General features: G+C 43.6%; 1 protein-coding gene across 1 annotated transcript in view; it reads right to left on the bottom strand.

The window, feature by feature from the left end:
- Window positions 1-11,042: 11,042 nt before the first annotated feature.
- The window catches only part of LOC121536706 (ly6/PLAUR domain-containing protein 6-like), a 29,347-nt gene continuing 20,937 nt past the window's right edge, over window positions 11,043-19,452 (bottom strand). Inside the window, exons 3-5 of the mRNA XM_041844151.2 lie at window positions 16,625-16,723; window positions 15,738-15,868; window positions 11,043-13,229 (exon numbers count right to left, since the gene is read on the bottom strand). Of these exons, the coding sequence (XP_041700085.1) occupies window positions 13,056-13,229; window positions 15,738-15,868; window positions 16,625-16,723 (404 nt within the window). The 3' untranslated portion in view covers window positions 11,043-13,055. The remainder of the gene's footprint in view (window positions 13,230-15,737; window positions 15,869-16,624; window positions 16,724-19,452) is intronic.

Here is a 19,452-nt window from a genome sequence, read left to right as displayed (position 1 = left end):
GTCACAATGTCTACTGAACTCAGATGCTTATAAACCCCAGTATAGTGTGTTGTGTGACCTAACCAGGGTGGAGGTGATTGTGTGTGTGAGATATGAGTCCAGAACCAGGGGCTTTACTAATCAGGCTATCCAGGCTAGACATCGTGACGGGGGGCTACCTCAGCATCAAACAACGGTGCGTGTGACCATCACGAGTGGAGAGACCAGACAACAGCCTGGAAGCATTGAGTCTGTCTGGAATCTGTTTGCATGTTGGAGGGATCATTTCAGCCTCTTTACATGTTTGGTATCTTGGGTCGTGCCTCAGTGACCGCTGATTGACATGGCTCTCTATTGGCTCTAATTGGTTCTGAATGAACAAATTGTTTTTCTGTGTTACATTTGCATGGTCGCTCCAGACAGTTGTTGAAACTTCTGCAACAAAGAACCCTTTTGATTGCTTTTTCTCCTTGGAGAAAAGGGATGTCTATCCCAAATTATTGCATCTTCTTCTATGAATACAGACGATTTGTTTGCATATAAAATAGAAAAATATTGTTGACATTTCTTGGGACCCCTGCACCCTGGTTAATGCCTAAAATACAGTAAACCAATTGGCATAGAAACACACAGTCAACTGTCTCTGTAACAGGTGTTAAATGCCTGGGTGTGGACCCCAGACCCCACACAACTGTGAAAAGGATTACAGGGGAACATCCTAAAAACTGCAGAAAATGTTCTGGAACTGATTCCAGTTCTAGTTCCAGAAGTATGGAACTAATCATCACCTTATGGGCCGAGTTCTTGGGTTGGTTTATCTCAGATCAGCCAGTGAAGGGTTAACTGTTGAAGCAGGGCCCCATGCTGCTGACAGATAAGGCTGTACACAACAATTAGCTAACATCCCAGGCAGGCTGCAAGACAAAGATGTGGAGATGGCAGGTGAGTGTCAGACAGCAAACAAGTTAATCTAGTTGTACAATTCACATCACTCAACTCTAATAAAAAGTATGTTGCTTTTGGAAGGTCTCAAACCATCGCCTCAGAGGTTTTTCTCTCACATTCTCATCACTTTGTAGGCCTACCCACTGTGGTTGACTGTGTCTGTCAGTCTAAAAGATCAGTCTTGGTTCAAATACATGTTTTTTTCCACCTTCTGCTTTCAGCTCCAATGCTAGCCAAGGTTTTGCATGTGTCAACTTTTTTTCTCTCCATTTTTTGTGGTTTTGAGGATTGCTGCTATTGTCTTGAAGGACTATTGCTGATGAAGTCTTTGATGTATAATGAGTCAGTCATTGTGTATTTACAATGGGGGGGAAAAGTATTTAGTCAGCCACCAATTGTGCAAGTTCTCCCACTTAAAAAGATGAGAGAGGCCTGTAATTTTCATCATAGGTACACGTCAACTATGACAGACAAATTGAGAAAAAAAATCCAGAAAATCACATTGTAGGATTTTTAATGAATTTATTTGCAAATTATGGTGGAAAATAAGTATTTGGTCACCTACAAACAAGCAAGATTTCTGGCTCTCACAGACCTGTAACTTCTTCTTTAAGAGGCTCCTCTGTCCTCCACTCGTTACCTGTATTAATGGCACCTGTTTGAACTTGTTATCAGTATAAAAGACACCTGTCCACAACCTCAAACAGTCACACTCCAAACTCCACTATGGCCAAGACCAAATAGCTGTCAAAGGACACCAGAAACAAAATTGTAGACCTGCACCAGGCTGGGAAGACTGAATCTGCAATAGGTAAGCAGCTTGGTTTGAAGAAATCAACTGTGGGAGCAATTATTAGGAAATGGAAGACATACAAGACCACTGATAATCTCCCTCGATCTGGGGCTCCACGCAAGATCTCACCCCGTGGGGTCAAAATGATCACAAGAACGGTGAGCAAAAATCCCAGAACCACACGGGGGGACCTAGTGAATGACCTGCAGAGAGCTGGGACCAAAGTAACAAAGCCTACCATCAGTAACACACTACGCCGCCAGGGACTCAAATCCTGCAGTGCCAGGCGTGTCCCCCTGCTTAAGCCAGTACATGTCCAGGCCCGTCTGAAGTTTGCTAGAGTGCATTTGGATGATCCAGAATGTCATATGGTCAGATGAAACCAAAATAGAACTTTTTGGTAAAAACTCAACTCGTCGTGTTTGGAGGACAAAGAATGCTGAGTTGCATCCAAAGAACACCATACCTACTGTGAAGCATGGGGGTGGAAACATCATGCTTTGGGGCTGTTTTTCTGCAAAGGGACCAGGACGACTGATCCGTGTAAAGGAAAGAATGAATGGGGCCATGTATTGTGAGATTTTGAGTGAAAACCTCCTTCCATCAGCAAGGGCATTGAAGATGAAACGTGGCTGGGTCTTTCAGCATGACAATGATCCCAAACACACCGCCCGGGCAACGAAGGAGTGGCTTCGTAAGAAGCATTTCAAGGTCCTGGAGTGGCCTAGCCAGTCTAGATAGAATAGAATAGAATAGAACTGTTTGGCCATAATGACCATCGTTATGTTTGGAGGAAAAAGGGGATAGCTTGCAATCCGAAGAACACCATCCCAACTGTGAAGCACGGGGGTGGCAGCATCATGCCTAGGGGGTGCTTTGCTGCAGGAGGGACTGGTGCACTTCACAAAATAGATGGCATCATGACGAAGGAAAATGATGTGGATATATTGAAGCAACATCTCAAGACATCAGTCAGGAAGTTAAAGCTTGGTCGTAAATGGGTCTTCCAAATGAACAATGACCCCAAGCATACTTCCAAAGTTGTGGCAAAATGGCTTAAGGACAACAAAGTCAAGGTATTGGAGTGGCCATCACAAAGCCCTGACCTCAATCCTATAGAAAATGTGTGGGCAGAACTGAAAAAGCGTGTGCGAGCAAGGAGGCCTACAAACCTGACTCGGTTACACCAGCTCTGTCAAGAGGAATGGGCCAAAATTCACCCAACCTTTTGTGGGAAGCTTGTGGAAGGCTACCCGAAACGTTTGACCCAAGTTAAACAATTTAAAGGCAATGCTACCAAATACCAATTGAGTGTATGTAAACTTCTGACCCACTGGGAATGTGATGAAAGAAATAAAAGCTGAAATAAATCATTCTCTCTACGATCATTCTGACATTTCACATTCTTAAAATAAAGTGGTAATCCTAACTGACCTAAAACAGGGAATTTTACTAGGATTAAATGTCAGGAATTGTGAAAAACTGAGTGCATACATTTTCATACTGGCCCCCCGTGGGAAACGAACCCACAACCCTGGCATTGCAAGCGCCATGCTCTACCAACTGTGCTACAGGGGACAACTGTATGTGGGAGTTTAAGCACATGCTGGCAGAATTTATCATAATCATTAATATTGTAAGGGGGAAATCAGCAGCATTCATATTTAATTGAGGTTGACATTTACATTTTAGTCATTTAGCAGACGCTCTTATCCAGAGCGACTTACAGTTAGATATCTAGGTCAGACTGGTTGCTTGTTAGTTTGCATAAAGAATGAATAATTAACATCAAACCTCTCCAAAAGAAATTGTCCTTTCTTCAAGGAATTTCATTAATTTAATTACTACATTCAATTGAAATAATCAAAACAATATTTAGCCTATTTAGGAGACACCATTAATCAACTCTATCACACAAACTAAATTTCAACACATAAATTATGTACACACTCAGGTTCTACAACTGATCTAAAACGCATTTGACACAACGGTTGTGATACAAAATATTTTTTCTGCACAAAAATAACTACACAAACGTTGTGGAGATAACATAGGTTGTGTAACCATTTTTGTGTGGACAAATTCTCTGTTCTATCAAAAAAAAAATCAGTTGTATCCAGGGATTTGCACTGGTTCAGGGAACAGAACCGAAAACCAGAAAAGAAGACATTTTTAGAGGAACAGAACCAGGAACGAAAGTGATCTACACTGTTCTGGAACAGAACCGTTATTTAAAAAGCATGGGAACTGGTTAATAACATTGTTTTACGTTCCAGGCATTTTTTTGGGTCCCACAAAAAACACAACAAAGCGCCTATGCTAAGCCCTCACTCTGTCACTCAGAAACGTGTGTGTGTGTAGGCTACCTGCCCCTCCCCCTCCGAAGCATAGTTTACTGTAGCCTACTGACACTACAAGCGTGATTCAGACCCAGACCCAAGGGGTTCAGACCCCTCTGGACAAGAGGAATACCTAAGTCAGAATGCTGTTCATTGACTATAGCTTAGCCTTCAACACCATAGTACCCTCCAAGCTCATCATTAAGCTTGGGGCCCTGGGTCTGAACCCCGCCCTGTGCAACTGGGTCCTGGGCTTCCTGACGGGCTGCCCCCAGGTGGTGAAGGCAGGAAACAACACCTCCACTTCGCTGATCCTCAACACAGGGGCCCCACAAGGGTGCGTGCTCAGCCCCCTCCTGTACTCCCTGTTCACCCATGACTGCGTGGCCACGCACACCTCCAACTCAATCATCAAGTTTGCAGATGACACAACAGTAGTAGGCCTGATTACCATCAATGACAAGACATCCTACAGGGAGGAGGTGAGGGCCCTGGCGGAGTGGTGCCAGGAAAATAACCTCTCCCTCAACGTCAACAAAACGAAGGAGCTGATCGTGGACTTCAGGAAACAGCAGAGGGAGCACGCCCCTATCCACATCGATGGGACCGCAGTGGAGAAGGTGGAAAGCTTCAAGCTCCTCGGCGTACACATCACTGACAATCTGAAATGGTCCACCCAAACAGACAGTGTGGTGAAGAAGGCACAACAGCGCCTCTTCAACCTCAGGAGGCTGAAGAAATTTGGCTTGGCCCCTAAGACCCTCAGAAACTTTTACAGATGCACAATTGAGAGCATCATGTCGGGCTGTATCACCGCCTGGTAAAGCAACTGCACCGCCCGCAACCGCAGGGCTCTCCAGAGGGTGGTACGGTCTGCCCAACGCATCACCGGGGGCACACTGCCTGCCCTCCAGGACCTACAGCACCCGATGAAACAGGAAGGTCAAAAAGATCATCAAGGACATCAACCACCCGAGCCACGGCCAGTTCACCCCGCTAACATCCAGAAGGCGAGGTCAGTACAGGTGCATCAAAGCTGGGACCGAGACACTGAAAAACAGCTTCTATCTCAAGGCCATCAGACTGCCATCACTTGCCGGCTACCACCCGGCTACTCAACCCTGCACCTTAGAGGCTGCTGCCCTATATACATAGACATGGAATCACTATTCACTTTAATAATGTTTACATACTGCTTTACTCATCTCATGTGTATATACTGTATTCTATTCTACTGTATTTTAGTCAATGCCACTCCGACATTGCTTGTCCTAATACAGTGGGGAAAAAAAGTATTTAGTCAGCCACCAATTGTGCAAGTTCTCCCACTTAAAAATATGAGAGAGGCCTGTAATTTTCATCATAGGTACACGTCAACTATGACAGACAAATTGAGAAAAAAAAATCCAGAAAATCACATTGTAGGATTTTTAATGAATTTATTTGCAAATTATGGTGGAAAATAAGTATTTGGTCACCTACAAACAAGCAAGATTTATGGCTCTCACAGACCTGTAACTTCTTCTTTAAGAGGCTCCTCTGTCCTCCACTCGTTACCTGTATTAATGGCACCTGTTTGAACTTGTTATCCGTATAAATGACACCTGTCCACAACCTCAAACAGTCACACTCCAAACTCCACTATGGCCAAGACCAAAGAGCTGTCAAAGGACACCAGAAACAAAATTGTAGACCTGCACCAGGCTGGGAAGACTGAATCTGCAATAGGTAAGCAGCTTGGTTTGAAGAAATCAACTGTGGGAGCAATTATTAGGAAATGGAAGACATACAAGACCGCTGATAATCTCCCTCGATCTGGGGCTCCACGCAAGAGCTCACCCCGTGGGGTCAAAATGATCACAAGAACGGTGAGCAAAAATCCCAGAACCACACGGGGGGACCTAGTGAATGACCTGCAGAGAGCTGGGACCAAAGTAACAAAGCCTACCATCAGTAACACACTACGCCGCCAGGGACTCAAATCCTGCAGTCCCCCTGCTTAAGCCAGTACATGTCCAGGCCCGTCTGAAGTTTGCTAGAGTGCCTTTGGATGATCCAGAAAAGGATTGGGAGAATGTCATATGGTCAGATGAAACCAAAATAGAACTTTTTGGTAAAAACTCAACTCGTCGTGTTTGGAGGACAAAGAATGCTGAGTTGCATCCAAAGAACACCATACCTACTGTGAAGCATGGGGGTGGAAACATCATGCTTTGGGGCTGTTTTTCTGCAAATGGACCAGGACGACTGATCCGTGTAAAGGAAAGAATGAATGGGGCCATGTATCATGAGATTTTGAGTGAAAACCTCCTTCCATCAGCAAGGGCATTGAAGATGAAACGTGGCTGGGTCTTTCAGCATGACAATGATCCCAAACACACCGCCCGGGCAACGAAGGAGTGGCTTCGTAAGAAGCATTTCAAGGTCCTGGAGTGGCCTAGCCAGTCTCCAGATCTCAACCCCATAGAAAATCTTTGGAGGGGAGTTGAAAGTCTGTGTTGCCCAGCGACAGCCCCAAAACATCACTGCTCTAGAGGAGATCTGCATGGAGGAATGGGCCAAAATACCAGCAACAGTGTGTGAAAACCTTGTGAAGACTTACAGAAAACGTTTGACCTGTGTCATTGCCAACAAAGGGTATATAACAAAGTATTGAGAAACTTTTGTTATTGACCAAATACTTATTTTCCACCATAATTTGCTAATAAATTCATTAAAAATCCTACAATGTGATTTTCTGTATTTTTTTTCCTCATTTTGTCTGTCATAGTTGACGTGTACCTATGATAAAAATTTCAGGCCTCTCTCATCTTTTTAAGTGGGAGAACTTGCACAATTGGTGGCTGACTAAATACTTTTTTTCCCCACTGTATTTATATATTTCTTAATTCCATTCTTTTACTTTTAGATTGTTGTGAATCGTTAGATACTACTGCAATGTTGGCGCTAGGAACACAAGCATTTCGCTACACCCGCAATAACATCTGCTAAATATGTGTGTGACCAATAAAATTTGATTTGTTTTGAATCCATTTTAAAATCTATACCGGTACCTCATCTGCATTATTTTAATGTACGGTAGCAGATCTTTCATTCACATCCCCAGAACCAGTAATCCTGTTCCAGGTTCCAAAACCCCACGACACGCCCACAGACGTTAGTTTCTTCTTTGTAATGAATCTGGATCTGAGTACATCCCCAACCCTTCACCAAATGTGAACACGTTCGGGGACGTCTGATTGGTCCAGAAACCAATGGTTGGGCCAGAGCCAGAACACACGTGGGTAAAGCTGCAGTTTGAAAATGTGTAATTGGCTTTGATACTCTAATTGGTTAGAGACAATCCAATCGCTGATGACTTTGTTTTGTACAACACCCCTCGTGCCCCTCGTCACCACTAACGACTTCAATGATGGCAGTCTCAGACTAAAGTATGTAGCGAACGACAAAGCAGTGGAATAATTGTGTGTGAGTCGTCAGGCTACCTAACCCTAGCTTCATGTCCACATCATGACTCTACCCCAACCCTAGCCTCAACCTAACCCTAACCCCAGACAAAGTTCCAGATAGAGACCTACTAGTGGCCCCAGTCAGACAAAGTGTAGACAGTGATTGAAACCGGCTATTACCCTCAGTCAGCCACATTGTAGCCGGAGTAATCCCAGAGCTGACCAGGGCCAGGACAGGTGCTCTGTCTTTTCATTCACATCCCCACAACCACTTAATCATGTTAGTGCTTCACGCCAGGATTTTCATTAAACGAATACACAGATTAGCACATTGATTTGTAATGAACATGACTTTGTCTTCGGCAGACAAAAGCAAACGCAGCTTACACAACATACAGAGAGGGTGCTTCTAGGAATGCTGCAGTGCGGGAGTCATGGGTATGGACTAGAGTGCTTTGCTCCATGGGACATAGTTGGATCAGTAGAGCAAAGGTGTGTGTTGCCAAATGGGAGGATAGGCATTAAAAGTACATCTATTTTAGTGATTCCCTTCCCTTCCATACCAACCAATCTTCTATTTTTCTTGTCTGAGAATCAGGTGTTGAAAGTTAGCTCTGTCCTTTCCCTTTACTGTAAAGGGGCCAGGGAACACCATCCATCTTTCAGGCTAGCTCTTTAACAACTTGTCATGTCTCAGAATCCCCATAACGCATCTAAAACAGTTACACTTCCTGGATCACTTCCAAACCAGAAACAACTTCCATAAATATATTGGGGTTTCGCACAACATGCTTCCTTATTGTCAGTGTCTTCCTCTGGAGAAGAGCTCACACTTACATCAATATCCACTGATTGTTTCCGCGGTTATGTTTATAGAAATTCTTATCTTCAAAAGTGTACATCCTATGACATCTTATATCTTACACTGGTAGCCTACACTACACTAATGCTTCCTATATGGGGACAAATCCGGGTGTTATATATTTAGGGCCTGGACTGTTCACTGATAATTCTAACAAGCACCACATTCTTTCATTGATTTAAACATTTGATTAGCCAGACTCTTGTGAAACAGGTCAATGTTTTCATTGATCTTTTTATATGTTCCTTTTATCAGTGGTCTGATCTGAAACAGTAACACATTGAAGTGTTTCAAAAATGATTAAGATGTCAGATTGAGATGGTAATGACACCATTTATATAAATATGGGAAGGAGTTGGAGGAAAACCTGTGGTGACCGAGGAGCATGTCAGTCACTGCTGGTGGTGTTTGCTGTAAATAATGTTTCCTGCAATGCAATGCGGTCCTCCAATGCTTTATGAGTAGACCACAGAACACATACACTCTTAGAAAAAAAGGTTCTAAAAGGGTTCTTCAGCTGTCCCCATAGTAGAACCATTTTGGGTTCCATGTAGAACCCTGTGTGTAAAGGGTTCTACATGGAACTCAAAGGGTTCTACCTGGAACCAAAAGGGTTCTACCTGGAACCAAAAGGGTTCTACCTGCAACCAAAAAGGGTTCTTCAAAGTGTTCTCCAATGGGGACAGCCAAATAACCCTTTTAGGTTCTAGATAGCACTTTTTTTCTAAGTATATAAAACAAAGTCTGCAGAAAAGCTAACACACGCATAGAGATAGGATCAAATTAACATTCATACAATTTAGTATCCTTAAACTCTGTCAATTTTCAGAATCACAAGCACTGTGCCTAGCTCCACTATCACCCTCTTACCAGGTTATGCCATGTGTAGGCTACTTTATCAGTGACCATTGTTGCCAGTACAAGAACACCATTACTAATGGCAACCACTTGTTTCAATGGACAGGAATCCACAGAGAGCCATGTTATGGCTCATCTGCAAAGTTAGCTTTGCTGGTGATGACAGGTTACTTTTTCTGGTGATGGTTTTATATCTTTGAGCTATGGTTTGAGCTATGGTTTGAGGATTGACATGTTCTAGGTTTTTGCTGTTGTTGCACAACAAGCATCTTCAATCTAAGAGTCCAACCTCTCTGTGAAAGACACTTAAATCCAAGTAACTAAGTGCTGGAGAAAAAAAGTCAAATAGAGAAACGCCTTTCCCACACTCTCTCACGCTTCTGTATAGTTGTGGTTTCTTATTGACCCCTCTTAACTCATGTTTCTGACTCTATCTTATCCTATAGTCAGAGGCTGAGAGCAGAGCTCTGGGCAGCACAATCTCAACCACAGGTCACCTTTAAATTACCACCCCACAGATCCTGAGGTAAAAGAGAGAGGCTAATCCCTTTGGAAAAGAAGGATTGGAAATTACACTGTAGGGTCTAAAGCCTGAGAACGCTATTGCTGTTTTGGCTGTCCTGAAAGAGGAGAAGACAAAAAGGCAAACAAGAACAATACATTTTTCTCCCACTGACCGCCATGTATTAGGTTGTTTCAAGATTTTACCTATGAACCCAGCTACCACAGACACCACTTCTGAGTGAAACCGAAAGCCTCTGACACAGAGCGGACAAATGGCCCAGGATATTAACCTCTGACCCTCCTAGAGTTCTATCCAGCTGGGGTCATGTTCCCAAATTATGTCCCACAATGCGAGCGGTCTGAGGCCACTGAACCAGACCATAAATTACCATGAAGGACATCACCCAGAACAAACAGACTTTACTGTTGTTTTGTATTTGGTCACTTGTTTAGACTGTTAGCTCAAGTGATCTGAATTTGAACAGAGCACCATGAACTTAATTTTTTATAGCTAGACTGTGATTTGTCATTTGTTTTAGCATAGGGCGTTACAATGCTTCAAAGAACGCCTTCTCGTGAATTATGCGCTTTTACATAGCCAACTGTCCGATCCTATTCCTTCTCAGTGCAATACATCAGACACTTGCTGCCAGTGGCTGTAACCCACCAGTATCTTGGCCTGAGGATCAACGTAACAGCCATTCCTCAAGCAGGGGGCATAAACGCTGTCCAGACTGAAGGGTCGTTTGTTTTCTTTTCCACCCTCAAGTATTAGAACAGGGCATCAGGGGCCCCTACAACAACTCTCCAAGGATGGCTTATCAGGAACCACTGCTGATTCTACTGATGACACAGGTCTGCTTGGTTCAGATGAGTCATCCTCAGACGTCACCGCCGCTGAAAGGTCGACTGGTAGAAAAACACAGCAGATTTATAGGCGTCACGCTAGGGCTTGGGCTGCAGTTGCTGGAAACTCTGCAATCTGTGGAAAAAGGACGACTGGAAAACAGGGGAATAACGGTAAAATGTTTTTGTGGGACCTAAATAGCAATGGCATGCAGTGGCATTGTAAAAATGGAACATCTATCAAATGATCCTGACAAAGGAATCACCCACTGATTCCTACTGTGGTGAGAGCGAAGCGTTTAACTGTTTTACTTCAGTGAAATAGCTTGCTGATTGTCTTGTCTGATAGTATAACCAAAAATGGGTATTCAGGCCTAGTTTGGTCAGACCAATGGTTGAATTTGGCATCCAGCATTACAGTAGTCTTTTTGAGTCACTCAAATAACACTTATGTCATACACCATTGGTTAAGGGGTCATGTCTTCATCTTTAATATGAAGTTACAAAGTCATTCACATTTATATATACAATTATTTACAAAGACATTGCATATAAAAACAGAGATTATATTTACATAACATCAATTGGCACAACATGACTTGATAAGATCATGCACAAGCACTTCTTCCACGAATTGTACAGCATTTCTTTAGAATGAGTTAAGGCAACATCTGGCAAGATATGCTGGCTTAAGGTCACAATTCAAAAGTCCAGTAAAATATTTTAAAGGGAAAATCTAGTATTTGCCTGATTGGTTTAAAGGGACACAACATGTTCTAGCCCTTATGTTACCCTATAAAAAACAAAATGTCATTTATAAAATGTTAACAGAGCCAACTACAGTAGGTAAAAATGTTTGCTTTCTGTAAATCATGCTTCACTGTTTTCCTCTTGCCGTTTGGCTGGAGTCCTAATGAACAGACAGTGTGGTAGAGAGGGAGGAGGGCAGATCTGGGTTCAAATACTATTTGAAATCTTTTAAATACTTTGATCGTTTGCTTTAGTCTGCCTGAAGTGCCATATGTGCATGGTTTGCCATTTTGGGACTATTCTATTGGTCCATTAAGCCAAGAAAACTTAATCAAGCACAGGTAAAGTATTTAAAATGATTTAAAATAGTAAATGAACCCAGGTCTGGAGGGGGGAAGTGACCAGTCTCCTTTATGTCTCGGGCGATCAGCCTAAACAAATCATAAATCCTGGAGAACAATAACACTGTATTTGCTAACTCTGCATTTTTCTTGCCTGGCCAGGCGACCACAATGCCAACAGAGAGTGATGGATGAGAAACATGTCACAGAACAGAACACAGTACAAACATCAGAGGGACGTGTCACGAGAACGGAAAACATTAAAACAGTGGTGAGAAAAAGTATCCTGAAGAGCACATAGTGTCAGTAACTAATTGTGTGCACACAAAGTAAGTCATTTATTGTTGCCTCTCACTAAAACTGCAATGATAAGACATATAAACATGCTATTTGTCCTACAGTTACAGTACAACTCCCAAAGCCTAGGCCAAACAAAGTGCTGTGCTTAGGTATGTGGGTAGCTGTATCATGTGGAAAGTCTGATTTATTTTTCATCATCGGTACATTTTGAAGCTAAAATAGACCTGCAATTAACTTTAATCCTTTTTTAGGTTTTGAGGAAATAGTTTTCCCACATCAGAAACACCACTTCATGCAAAGGGTTAAGCGTTTGTTTGATAGGCGCCAGGCTCTCTTTCCATGTTGGTAAAAATACTTTCTGTAAAAGGATGAGCAGCACCTATGTCGTTTGTTCCAGCTGGAAAATAAAATACGTAGTCCACACTTTACTTACATGCTATTATAGAAACCTACAGGCGTAACATGTTACACATACATATTCACCTTCTAACAACAATGTTCGATAAAAAAATAAATACTATGCATATGTACATATGTGTCAAACATACAACATGGGGTACTGACTCACAAATGTGAAAATGTAAAAAACATAAAACGTTAAACCAGACAAATCCTCATAGAAGCTGAAGCTGCTCTTCAATTCTTCCTCATCACTGGAAAATGTTGAAACTCTTACAGTATATAGCCTACTGACGAGTCCAAACATGCCACAACACATTTCTAGGTTTACAGTTTCCCTTCCTTCTGTCCCTGTGCAAAAGAGTAGTAGGGGGAGAATGATGTAATATCATACTGTGATGTTTATTATGTTTTATCCTTCAAGATTGACAGCCATATTGCCTGTGTTTTAGAAGCAGTATCAGTGTCCAGTTCTAAGTGCACATTTTATTGAAGCTGAACATAATGATGAAAGGGAATCAAAACTGGATTCCTTTTAATTAAAAGGAAAATAAACTGTCAAAATAGTGAGTACTATTTCCATAGGGTGTAGATTGAATCCATTAACAGTTGGATCGGAATACATTAACAGTTGAATCAGGCCTTCAACTGGTAAAGAAAATTGTATATGTCAGTATCTCTCTCCACTTCTCAAACATAGCTGGAGATGAGGAAGGTGAGGAAAAGGAGGCAGGATATTAGTGTGTAGCTCTGTGAGAGCCCTGTGGTGACGCTGAGAGGTGAGGTGGTGGCGAACACAGCCTCCGTCTCATTCCAGGGGAGAGGAAGGTTACAGATATTGCCCTCACAGCACGCTGTACAGACCTAAAGGAGAGAAGTTGAAACATTAGATACAACACTTGCTTGTGTCTTCTCTCTCTCGTCTCTCTCTCTCTCTCTCTCTCTCTCTCTCTCTCTCTCTCTCTCTCTCTCTCTCTCTCTCTCTCCTCTCTCTCTCTCTCTCTCTCTCTCTCTCTCTCTCTCTCCCCCCCCCCCCCCCCCCCCCCCCCCCCCCCCTCTCTCTCTCTCTCTCTCTCTCTCTCTCTCTCTCTCTCTCTCTCTCTCTCTCTCTCTCTCTCTCTCTCTCTCTCAGTGGGGAATAATGCAGACTTCCGAGGTAGTGAAGACATACACCTTTCACCGGGGATTAGAATGACAGCCTACTGAGAGAGAGCAGTTTCCACTCTCCTCTTTATCTTATCTGGAGCGAGCACTTTGGAGGATCTCCGGATTAACTCAAAAGCACAGTTAAGTGGTGGTGACTGGGACAGGGCCGTAATATAAAGCGCCACGTTCACATTGTCTGACCCCGGCTCTGACCCCACTCCAGATTTGACCGCAACCATAGCCTGAGATCCAACCATAAACTTTACCCTGTTGGCGGCATTTTGGCAACAACACCATCTACCTCTGTCTATGTCATTACAAAAAAATTCCAAGTCAGAAAAATGCCATGCCCAAAATCAACTAGAATAATTACTAGCCTGTTCAACCTCTCTTTCGTAACGTCTGAGATCCCCAGAGATTGGAAAGCTGCCGCGGTCATCCGCCTCTTCAAAGGGGGTGACACTCTAGATCCAAACTGTTACAGACCCATATCCATCCTGCCCTGCCTTTCAAAAGTTTTTGAAAGCCAAGTTAACAAACAGATCACCGACCATTTCGAATCCCACCGTACCTTCTCCGCTATGCAATCCGGTTTCCGAGCTGGTCATGGGTGCACTTCAGCCACGCTCAAGGTCCTAAACGATATTATAACCGCGATCGATAATAGACAGTACTGTGCAGCCGTTTTCATTGACCTGGCCAAGGCTTTCGACTCTGTCAACCACCGCATTCTTATTGGCAGACTAAATAGCCTTGGTTTCTCAAATGACTGCCTCGCCTGGTTCACCAACTACTTCTCTGATAGAGTTCAATGTGTCAAATCGGAGGGCCTGTTGTCTGGACCTATGGCAGTCTCTATGGGGGTGCCACAGGGTTAAATTTTTGGGCCGACTCTTTTCTCTGTGTATATCAATGACGTCGCTCTTGCTGCTGGTGACTCTCAGATCCACCTCTACGCAGACGACACCATTTTGTATACATCTGGCCCTTCATTGGACACTGTGTTAACAAACCTCCAAACGAGCTTCAATGCCATACAACACTCCTTCAGTAGCCTCCAACTGCTCTTAAACACTAGTAAAACTAAATGCATGCTCTTCAACCGAACGCTGCTTGCACCCGCCCACCCGACTAGAATCACTACTCTCGACGGGTCTGACCTAGAGTATGTGGACAACTACAAATACCTAGGTGTCTGGTTAGACTGTAAACTCTCCTTCCAGACTCACATTAAGAAACTCCAATCCAAAGTTAAATCTAGAATCGGTTTCCTATTTCGCAACAAAGCCTCCTTCACTCATGCTGCCAAACATGCCCTCGTAAAACTGACTATCCTACCGATCCTTGACTTCGGCGATGTCATTTACAAAATAGCCTCCAACACTCTACTCAGCAAATTGGATGTAGTCTATCACAGTGCCATCCGTTTTGTCTCCAAAGCCCCATATACTACCCACCACTGTGACCTGTACGCTCTTGTTGGCTGGTCCTCACTACATATTCGTCGCCAAACCCACTGGCTCCAGGCCATCTATAAATCACTGCTAGGCAAATCCCCGCCTTATCTTAGCTCATTGGTCACCATAGCAACACCCACCCGTAGTATGCGCTCCAGCAGGTATATCTCACTGGTCATCCCCAAAGCCAACACCTCCTTTGGCCGCCATTCCTTCCAGTTCTCTGCTGCCAATGACTGGAACAAATTGCAAAAATCTCTGAAGCTGGAGACACTTATCTCCCTCACTAACTTTAAGCATCAGTTGTCAGAGCACCTTACCGATCACTGCACCTGTACACAGCCCATCTGAAATTAGCCCGCCCAACTACCTCATCCCTATATTGTTATTTATTTTGCTCATTTGTACCCCAGTATCTCTATTTGCACATCATCTCTTGCACATCTATCATTCCAGTGTTAATACTAATTGTAATTATTTTGCACTATAGCCTATTTATTGCCTTACCTCCATAACTTGCTACATTTGCACACACTGTATATATATTTATTTCTGTTGTATTTTTGACTTTGTTTTGTTTTACCCCATATGTAACTCTGTGTTGTTGTTTTTATCGCACTGCTTTGCTTTATCTTGGCCAGGTCGCAGTTGTAAATGAGAACTTGTTCTCAACTGGCTTACCTGGTTAAATAAAGGTGAAAAAAAAAAAATACCATTGTAACCTCCCAACACTAGGCTCAACACTATTCCCCTTGTTCCCACTCCACACCTTGTTTCCTTCATGGTTTTCTTCAGAGCATCCAGTAGAGAGGCAGTCCTCTAGAGCCACACAACGCTTTGTCACGGAAACACTGTCCCCCTCCACGTCCATATTGTGACGCGTGTAACAATATCTGGTCTCTGTTGAGAATAAAGACAGTAAATAAGACATATTGACCTCTTGCTGTAGCTACCACATTCTGGTTTGCATGGATGGATTTGAGTTAAGTTAGAATTGAGAGAAAAGCTGTACTTTTCTGTTCATAGGTTGTGGGGAAAAACACTATAGGCTACCTACATTTACATTTTAGTCATTTATCTGACCCTTTCCTGAATTGAAGCCTCTGCCATACGGTATCTAATATACTCCAAAGCTATACATGACTGTATGTCACTTTTAGTATCAAACCCAGTAAAACCTGGAGGAAAACCAATCGTATCACGTCACGGAGTGCATTCCAGGGAGTCAAGTAGTGCATCTCTCTATCCAACGATCTATGAGGCTATTATTTATACAAAGAATGTGTATTTTAAGGGCTAGGCCAAGAGTAACTTATTAGTCATTAAGAGTGTGCTGTAAATCTGTCCGATAGTGGTCGAGCCAAGCTAACTCACTAGCTATTTATGAGCTAAACATGTTAACAGCAGGGTGACATATACTTAATAATACACTGAGGCCTCCATTGAAGGAACAGAGCAGTAATTTACAACTTTTTGGCAGCACTCAGAGAAGGAAAGAATGCCTAATCTAAATACAAAGTAAGGTAGGCCTATCTGAGAGCAGAGGGAGTAAAGAATTAACATCTTATTATTACTTCATGGGTAGGGCTTGAAGTCAGACTGTTGTTATCAACGGTGCTGAAAATAACATTGGTTTGTCCTAGTGTTTTGACTCACCTTGTGGGCAATATAGGTCTGGCGCCCAGCGATTACACTCATAGTTGTCAGGTGCCTCCTCACAGGTGAAGCACTTGAACCCACCTGGGAATGGAGTGGCTGTAGAAACATACGCACACACTTATTCCACACACTGATTAAGAGTCATGCACAGGGCACTGGGACAAGCATAGCCAGTCACACAGCCATAGCCAACATACACTTAGCCTAAGTGAACAGAAGTCCTGAAACATTGAATAAGATTAGCACGCTCATACTAAAAGCTGGGCTAATAATAATATTAGCTTATGAAATCTGGACAGAAAAATATTGAACTTTTGGATTAATAAAATGGATGAAAAAGTTTGGAATGCATGGAACGCGTTATTTTGGATTAGTAAAACAAAAATCACTCTTATAACATGGACTTTAGGGACAGGGAGACCATTTATAGGGGGAACTCAGTCCTTGCACCAACATACAGTATACTGTACATAGCTTATGACCAGTAGTAATCTATCTCTCACACACACAATTGTTCTGATAAAGACTTATAGTGCCAAGTGCAGTTTACCCCATGCACTCTGTTAATTCAGTGAAACACTAAGACTAAGACCACACAGCCCAGTTGCTGCCTCCCTTCTCAATGCATTGTCCCCAGAGGATGGAAAATGTCCATGGTGGGCCATCTGTTGTGATCATTCGGACGAAGAAGCTGTTAGTCTTTCCAGTTTCACACCATTACATTAATCTGATTGGTCACTCCTCCACACCCTTCCCCAATGATAGCTGCAGGTCTGCAAGTCAGGCAAACTTCATTCAGAATACAAAGCCTGTTGCCAATCACCATGGCTACGTCTCAAATGGCACCCTGTTCTCTATATAGTGCACTATGTAGCCCAGAGGACTCTGGTCAAAAGTAGTGCAGTATATCGGGAATAGGGTGCCATTTGGGATGCAGACCATGATCCCGCCTTGCCTCGCCACTGCTAGCTAGACCATGACCCCTCCCAGGATGTCTGGTTAGTTACCGTTCCCTAGTAGCCCTCCCACACCCAAACACAAAGACAGACACACAACTACGCAAACACCCTGTCACATGCTCACATATGTACATAGACACAGACACACACGCACACACACACATATACACACACACACAATCTACCAAATCCCCACTGGGACTAGAGGGGTGACCTCGAGCTGACACGGATATCTCCCGCAGTATCCCAGAAAGCCGGCGCGGTGTTAACCTGATCCCAGGAGTTCTGCCTCTCTGTGATGAAAGAGCCACAGATCTTAAGAGATATTATTTCTGGCTACACAGAGACCTGTTTCTGAGACGTGGGAGGGCTTACCTCTAACATGCCTGCTTCCTGGGGAAAGTTGGGGTTGTTTCAGACCCTAATCTAGCATATGCCCATCTACAGAGGCCTATAGTGATCCAGTCTGTTGTTGTACACTGACTGGGGTAAGGGGACTGCAGGGGGTCTGAAAAAAGGGAAAAGACTGTTGCACAGAGGCCAGGACTAAAGCTTGTCGAGGCAGCTTAGCTTATCCACTGAGCTAACAAACTAGGAAAAAGGCCTTTAAGAGGACTTGAGGTGCGCAGCAGCAATTTACCAGCTGTAACATGACTTACATGACTTGTAGTTAGTTACCATTGGCCCTATACTGGCACTGGCACACATTCAGTTAAGACAGGGAGGGAAGGAGGGAAGGAGGGAGAGAGAGAAGGGGGGAGGAGAGAGAGAACAAGTTGAGAGTACTATGTTATGGAAAGCAGCCATTCCTGTGGCTCGGGAACATGATCTAATTGACACTGAGAACCAATTAGTGAGTGTCCACATTCTGGCCATGCCGGAACATTCTGGCCTGAGTCACAGGGACAGCCAAAGGACAACAATCAATCAGTTACCCTCAGCTGAGTCTTGTTGGTCGTCACTGTCCCGACTTGGTTCAGACCACTAGAATTCAAATTAAGATAACAGTCACTCTCTGTAAGAATTTCCTTTGATTTATTGATAATGTGTTTCATTGTTTCAATCTGAGCTGATTCAGGAAATATTGAATAGACGTGAATAAGATATCAATGCCATTTGCAGTGGATCTTACAGTTACGGTATAGTGTAGTTTCTCTATTGGGGGGCTGAGTGGAAATATTGCTGGGCTAATGTGTGGATGAGACAAAAGAGGGCAGAGGGCAGAAGGCAGTGACAACATGGCTGACTGTGGGCCGTCTGACTGTGCCGGGTAGCTATGCATGGAGTCACATGACCCTATGCCTCAGATCAAAGAGCCGGGCCTGGTGGTGGAGAGGGGAGGGAGCAGACAGTTGCTGTGCCAGCTGTGGATCTGTCTGGTTTGGCTGGGGATCACAAGCTCACTGGATACACACCCCTAACAGCTATTCCTGAGTGGCATAGCCTCTGACCGACTTTTTCATAACTCTTAAGGGTCAGTCAAAATTGGAATAGAGCAGTCTATTAAGGTTTGTGATAAGCAGCGGTTATGGGGATGTAATAAGCAAAGGGGGCTCATCTAATGAAGACACAGTAAAGAGTGTGTGTGTGTGTGTGAGAGAGAGAAAGAGAGAGAGAGAGAGAGAGAGAGAGAGAGAGAGAGAGAGAGAGAGAGAGAGAGAGAGAGAGAGAGAGAGAGAGAGAGAGAGAGAGAGAGAGAGAGAGAGAGAGAGAGAGAGAGAGAGAGAGAGAGAGAGAGAGAGACAGAGGGGCCTCTCCTCCATTAGAGATGGCCTGTAATAACAGACTCAGTCTAATGACAGGTTTTACAGGGGACTGAGGGGCTGAAGGACTCCCGCTAGCCGTAGTTTAGAGAAAGGGCTGGGC

The sequence above is a fragment of the Coregonus clupeaformis genome, chromosome 23, assembly GCF_020615455.1.
Source record: "Coregonus clupeaformis isolate EN_2021a chromosome 23, ASM2061545v1, whole genome shotgun sequence".
In the NCBI taxonomy this organism is placed as follows: Eukaryota; Metazoa; Chordata; class Actinopteri; order Salmoniformes; family Salmonidae; genus Coregonus; species Coregonus clupeaformis.
This window is presented reverse-complemented; position numbering and strand designations above follow the sequence as displayed.